Raw genomic sequence first — 6,797 nt, forward strand, 5'->3', positions numbered from 1 at the left:
CCACTGCCTGGCCTCCTTCTTGCTCCCTGAAGACCAGCCTAGTGGGCCCTTTCCTGTCAGCCTTGGGAAGGCAGAGATCACAAAGTGAGGGATTCAGTCTTATTCACAAGGGCTTGTCTGATTTGCCTTCTTCCAGTTAAGGGTTCAAAAGATAACGTGGGGGCTTGGGAGGCTCACGGTGCCTCCCCGAAGTGGTCCAGGAATATTGTCCTTCAGCTCCTGTCGTCTCAGGGGCTCGCTCTGGGGCCCTCTCCCCTTTTTGCCTCTTCCAACTCCCAGCTGAATGTGAAAGCCTTCTCTCTGGCAGGGCAATGCTGCAGGTGCCCTGAGGGTGGGCATTATGGGCATGACCAGGCTATCCATTTCTAATGAGTAGCGCAGGGCCTGGGCCGCTGCAGGACCTGACGTCAGCCCTGAGGGCGGGGGTTCCCTGACCCACCCCCACCAACCCCTGTCTTCATCTCTGCTTCTCCTCCTTTGCCACCCCCTCCGTCCTCTGTGTCCTTTGGTCCCAGTGAAAATTAAAGCCATTTAAGGTGGGCAGCACAGTGCCTGATACAGTGCAGGCCCTCAATAAACATTTGCTAAACAGACGAAAGAACTAAGCTAAATGCAAGCACTGTCTTTTGTGACCTGTAATCTAGGGATGGGGCTTAGGACTAATACCATCCTAAGGATGGACAGACACCCGATTCAGATGCACTGGTTGTTGGACCCCTTGATCAGGCTCAGGCGAGCGTGGGTCTTGTCATTTGCTCTGCTGGCTCCCGTGGGGTGGCTGGGCACCTTCAGCATTTCTCCACTGTCAGGGAAATGTCTCTTGTCCCACGGCTCTGGATTGTGCCAGGACCCCGTGTTCGTGTTCCGATTTGGACATGGGATGGGGCAGGGCAAGACCAGCAGGTGCCAGCTTTGCACCCCACCTACCCCACAGGTGCACTGGAAAGGGAGCCTCTTTGACCTGGGCGCTCCTTGCAAAAGTCCAACCTCTGACTGGCTTCACGTGGGTCCCCTGCTTCCCCCTGGATGAATCGGCGGGATCAGGTCAGGGATGATGTAAGGCTGCCATTGGCCAGGCCTGAGTCCTGTGCTCTCCTGGGAGCCAGGGCATTGGGCCAGCCCACCTAGCAAACATGCACTGAGAGTGAGGGAGGGTGGCTCTCCGGAGGAAAATCAGCTGCTGTTACCGGGGTCCAGATGCTGGAAAACCTAAAGCAACAGAAGTCCCTCATGACATGTTCTCACCAACATCGGCAGTTTGCTGCATTCCCTGCCATCAGCCAGGGGTCAGAGGGCCCTGGATACCAACTCTCAGCTAGCTGCATCTGAACTCTGTAGTTGTGGACGAGCCACTGTGAACTTCAGTCGGTCACCTGTGAGATGGTGACAGTGACACACTGAAGCACCAAGCTCAGGGCTGCAGCATGGTGGGTTCTCATGAAGTGGGCACTCCTGAAGTGGGCACTCAGCCAGGCCCTTTGTGGGAAATAAAAGTGCCAGATATTGCACTAGAAAATGTCAGGTCATATTATTTCACTTCTGTAGCCATTCTATTAGATGGACGACAGTATACTCTCCATTTTCCAGACAAGAAAGTTAGAGTTCTAAAGAGGTCTTTTGGAGATGGTAAGTGGTGGTATCTGCCTGGCCTCAGGCCCCACTCTCTGTTCACTGTAATCTGGAGGCTCTGTCATTAAGCCCCTTCTGGTGACAGACCCTGGGCTTCTGTGCAGTGGTCTCTCACATAGCGACACAGGCCTGTTTATTCCATAGACCGACACCATCATCTGTCGATTGTGTATATCGCAAATAGCACGTGTGTTCTGAAATCACTTATCCTCGGGTCCACGCAGCACCACCTCATCAGCCCAGCTGCCTGGAGTCTTCTCTCTTCCCTGCCTTCCTATTCCCACCTCCATCTGTACTCCCTTTGCTTGTTTACACTTCCTCTCGTCCTCTGCGCTCCCCCTCAGACCACGGCCCTCTGGCCTGGACCTCACTGCCCACTCTTGACTTCTGGCCAGAGTTGGGGGCTGAGCAGGGGCTGCTGTGAGCGTGTAGAGTCAGCCCTCTGTGTGGCTGGCAGGAGCAGTGGTGCCCACCAGCGCTGCTGGGCAGCTCTTGTTTGCAACTCACTGTGGCTGGAATCTAGCACTCATCTCTCATTTAGTCCTGAACTGCTGGTGATACTGTCTCTATGAGAAACGTTCAAGGTGTGGGATGTCCTGGTGTCTGGGTGAGGCTCTTTCCTTCCCAGGACCGTTCTTGGCAGAGGCCCCAGAGTAATGGCCTTGGCCACCTGGACGGACGTCTGCATTTTTGGAACATCGATCCTAGACCATTCACCTGCTCTAGCTTCTCGCTTCATGCCTAGCCCTGGTATAGACAGGACATCCATCTTCTCAGAGCCCTACCATGGGCCTTGAGGCTCACATCTGTACCCAGCTCCACTCATCTTCCACGATCCACAGTCGGATTGGGATCCCACGTGTGGTCTCAAATCCATGGTGTCCCTGAGCGCCACAGAAACCCTCGGGTCTGCCGTGGCTCTCAGTTTTACATCTGTCTGCCCCTCACATCTGGTTCTGTAGAAAAAAGTTCATGGTGAAATAGCTTTGGGAAAACAAAGTGAAAGGGGTGTCTTTCCTGCATCTTCTTAGCCCCTTGATGTGCTTTGTGCCGTGGTCTCAAACCTGTTCGGACTCAGCTCCTTTGGCAGATCACTAATAAGTGTCTTGCAGAAGACGCACATGCCTTAATGATGGGGTAGAAACCCCGCCCTGGGGACCTTCTGTGGACCCTGTTCTACTAACATGCGTGGCAGGGACCTGGATGCCACCTTGAGTCACTGCAGGTATCTCAAGGCCGGCGGGGCTTCTTCTAAAACCTCGGCTGACACTTGTGGTGTGACAGCTGATGCAAGAGCACTGGGGCCAGGATGTGCTTTGTCCTTGCAGGTCACACGAAACCGGGTCACGTGCTTCAGGAGCCCTGAACTATGCTGGGGGAGCAGGAAGTGGTCACAGACGAGGGGATGTAGAGGCACTTGGAGTGCACTGAGGTTAGAGCTATGAGTGGATATGGGCAGTGAGATGGCAAAGGGCAGGAGACGCCATGAGCAGAGAGTGCACTTCGAAGTTTCTAAGTCTGTACCTGGCTTTGTGCTATTGTTGAGGGTTATTTCCCTGAATGGAGCCTCCCGGACTGCAAAAGCCCACGAGGCCCAGACCCACCCTGCATGGATGCAGTGGTGGGAGGCCCAGGACAGAGACCGGGACCAGAGCTTGGACTTTTTCCTGTCTGTTGGTACCAGTGGGCCAACAGGCAATGAANGACACGTCACATTATTTTTGTTCGATGACATCCTAGCTTTGTGCTAGGTACTTAGAGTCAAGTGGACAGTGAGGAAATGAGGTGAGAGGTCCTGAGTGAAAATGTCTGGACCCTGAGGCGGCCGAGGGGATGAGGATGAGGGCCTGGGTTAATGCTGGGAGACCTCCGTGAAAAGGAGAAGCTGATGGTGGCTCCCAGGTCTCTGGTGTGGGGAGGACTAGGGGAAGGGAGAGCATGTTTGGAGGCCCAGCAGAGGTCTAGGGCTCAGGAGAGACTGGGATCACATGTGGCATTTGGGGCACATCAGCCGTAGCCAAGGGCAGGAGTGGACCACGTGGCCCAGGAGGAAGTGTGTGGCAAGAGGAGCACCCAAAAAACCCATCTAGGAAGAAGGGGTGGAGGAAAGGTCAGCAAGGGGTCCTGCTACAGCCTGGGAACTGTAGGGGTGTGGGGGGAGGGGCAAGGCCCGACCTCAGTGGCTGAGGAATCACGAGGCAGCAAGACAGTCCCAGATTCAGACGTTGGTGGAAGAGACGTCCGGGGCCGTGGAGGCTTGCCGAGCCATCTGGAGGAGGCTGCTGACGGCATTCAGGGGTGCCCGGTGAGGTACCGTTCGTTAGGGGGCGGGTGGCGCAGAGGCCCTCTGGGAGGCTGGCGGGCGCTGCGATGCGGCCACACCGTGGCTGGGGAGGCGTCAGCTGAGAGTGGCAGTGGACGGTGACAGGTGTGCAGAAGTGGTGTGGACGCTTGGCTATGGATGCTGCTGGGGTTCCTGCTCAGGGGATGGTGTGGGCAGTTCCCCGCTCTGCAAGAGGAAGGAGAGGAGGGGCAAACACCCGGCCAGGGGCACCCTTGCTGTGCCTTGGGAGGGCACAGACTTCTTTACGCTCTTCTTGTAGGCCTCCTGCCATGTCTCCCGTGCTCTGGGCGTCCTTAGCTCTGGCTTTCTCCCCCCTTCCCAGCCCAGTGGAATATGGCACTTCATTCCCTCACTCATGGCACCTCCTGGCATCAGTCGTATTTTCTCTGGCAGGTGCCCATCTCCTGGCACCCAGCACCTCTCCTCAGGAGGGTCTTCCTGAGTGCTGCTAGAGCCCAGCTCACCCCTCTGCCAGGAAGGGGGGCTCCGGCACTGCCCAGAAGGGCCTCCTGGAGCCCAGAGCAGGGTCTGGGCTCAGGCCAAGCATCTCCACTGCACTCCCCAGCACCTGTCTTGTTCTCTCTGCCTTCACAGTGTGGCTGTGGTGCTGCCAACTTGTCCGCATGCTTCCATGGAACAGCCACACGGTTCCACTGAAACTTAACTCTTGGGGTAGGATCCCCTCCTGAGATGAGGTCCTCAGGCCCGGGGCGCTGTGTGAGAGCTGTGGTGGGGCTGTACTGGGCACCATCCTCTCAGCAGCTTACACGGCACTGCAGCCCCCACCCCAGCATCTCCCTAGCAGTCACCGCCACCTGGGCACCCACCACCCCCTTGCAGCATCCCCTTGGGTATCTTCCCTCTCCCCTTCACTGCCGACCCGCTCTGTCCCAAAGCCCAGGTGGTGCCAGGGAGGTCGGGTGTGGTGGGAGCAGCGAGGGTTTCTTTTGGTTGATGGCTGTCCCCTGATCCCGCCCCAGGTGTCCTTAGAGCCCCTCTCCCCCGGGGGAGGGAGGCCTGGGTTCTGGAGGCTCTGCTTTGGGTCTGAGCACTGGGTGGGGAGGCAGCAGGGAGAGAGGCTGAGGGGAGAGAAGAGGTGGAAGGTGATGGAAGCTGGAAACCGGAACTGAGGTTGAGTGGGAGGGACAGACAGAACTGCATCTCTAGGGAGAGGCTGAGCTTGCCCAGGTGGGAGATGAAAAGACAGTGCCTGCGTGAAGGGCGGAAGGATGCTGAGGGTGCCCTGCGTGGTGCCAGACCGGCGCCAGTAAGGGTAGTGCAGAGGTGGATGGAGGCACCCAGGGGAGGGTCCTCAGCCCAGCTGAGGCACGGGCAGGGACAGGGAGGTGGGATGGCAGCTGGAGAGGCCAGTCAGGCCGCAGAGACTGTAAGGGGACATTAAGTGTCACCAGGTGCCAGGTGTCTGCTGAGCACTGCGCACACAGCGGTACAAGGAAAGCCTGCGGAGGTCACACAGGCCGACCAGGAGCCCACCCAGATCCACCCAAGTGGGGCCTGCAGTTCCCTGTCCCCAACTGCCCCAGATTCGCTGTCTCCCATTGTACCGGAGTTCCTCCCCCGTGGGTGTCTGGCCAGGGAGACCTGTACCTGGCTGCCATACCGTAGCTGCGATTGTGGGCCATGTGCCTGCTGTGTGGGCCTGGGCTGCTAACACTCTTTCTCATTGCTCTCTCCTGCCCATCTGCATGTGGCTGCTCTGTCTAGCTGCGCGGTGGTCCTGAGCGCCGGCTGTGTAAGTGAGCATGCCCATCCCATGCCTCTCACTGTCCAGGAGCTGCACCTGGCCACCCTGGTCTCTGCTCTGCTTGGCTTCCTGAGGCTTCTGTCCCTCTGACAGCCCCCCCCCCCCCCCCCCNGGAGCGGGGAGTGGGTTTTCTCCGGAGGTCCCCCCAGGTAGGCCTCCCACCATGGCCATGCTGGAGAGGGGCTGCAGGTCTGGGGTCCTGTCAGGTGACGTTGGGAAGACAGGCGTCATTTGTGTGTGCGTGCGCGCGCGCACATGTGTGCTGCTGTGTCCCTGTCGTGAGCAAGCTGCTGCCATTCCTGCCACTGCTGCTGCATGTCTGTGACACGTGTGGGTGCTGTCCTGTGCAGGGAGGCCGAGTGTCATGGGCGTGTCGCTGCCTCACACCTGCACATGCTGCTGCTCTGTGTGGGCATGAACGCTGCCTGGTGTCTGTCTCTGACTCATGGACTTGGTCAGTCTGTGCAGCCACCAGCCTTTATCACGACTCAGCCGTCCCTGCAGCCCGCCCGGGTTTCTCTGGGTCTCCTCTGGAGAGCAGAGCTGTGTGTGGGAGTGGTGAGAGGTACTGACAGAGCCTTGCCCTCCAGGGCAGGGGCGGATGGGGCAGTGCCCAGAGCCAGTGACGGAGGCTGTCAGGGAGGAGCCCCGGGAGAGGCTCTTTCCTCTGCTGGGCTGCTCTTGGATTCCCCCGTGGAGTGAAGGGGCCCTCTGGGTTTATTCTTTATAGTCCATTCAGTTTAGTCTCCATCTCTCCCAGCAGGGCCCTGGCTCTGACCCTGGGGGCCAAACAAAAGGGCCCCATCATGACCACAGGATCCCACCCTTCTTTCTTCCTGTGGCCCTTAAGGCTACCCACCGCCCAGCCCCAGTACCCACCCCCAACCTGCGTCCTCCAGGCCACGGGGCCCCGCCTCCCCTCTGCCTGCCCCCATGTCTCCTGGCGCCCCTCACCTGGCCTTGACCCCCTCTCCCTCCGCAGGCTCTTCAGCAGCCTCGGTGAGCTGAGCTCCATCTCAGCGCAGCGCAGCCCTGGGGGCCCGGGCGGCGGGGCCTCCC

General features: G+C 58.7%; 1 protein-coding gene across 1 annotated transcript in view; it reads left to right on the plus strand.

The window, feature by feature from the left end:
• The window catches only part of SHANK3 (SH3 and multiple ankyrin repeat domains 3), a gene marked incomplete at its 3' end in the record, with an annotated part of 45,043 nt that overhangs the window by 37,816 nt on the left and 430 nt on the right, over positions 1–6,797 (plus strand). Inside the window, exons 21-23 of the mRNA XM_077757840.1 lie at positions 5,699–5,818; positions 6,089–6,303; positions 6,721–6,737. Coding sequence (XP_077613966.1) covers positions 5,699–5,818; positions 6,089–6,303; positions 6,721–6,737 — 352 coding nt within the window. The remainder of the gene's footprint in view (positions 1–5,698; positions 5,819–6,088; positions 6,304–6,720; positions 6,738–6,797) is intronic.

The sequence above is a fragment of the Crocuta crocuta genome, unplaced genomic scaffold (genome assembly GCF_008692635.1).
Source record: "Crocuta crocuta isolate KB4526 unplaced genomic scaffold, BGI_CrCroc_1.0 scaffold143, whole genome shotgun sequence".
Taxonomy (NCBI): domain Eukaryota; kingdom Metazoa; phylum Chordata; class Mammalia; order Carnivora; family Hyaenidae; genus Crocuta; species Crocuta crocuta.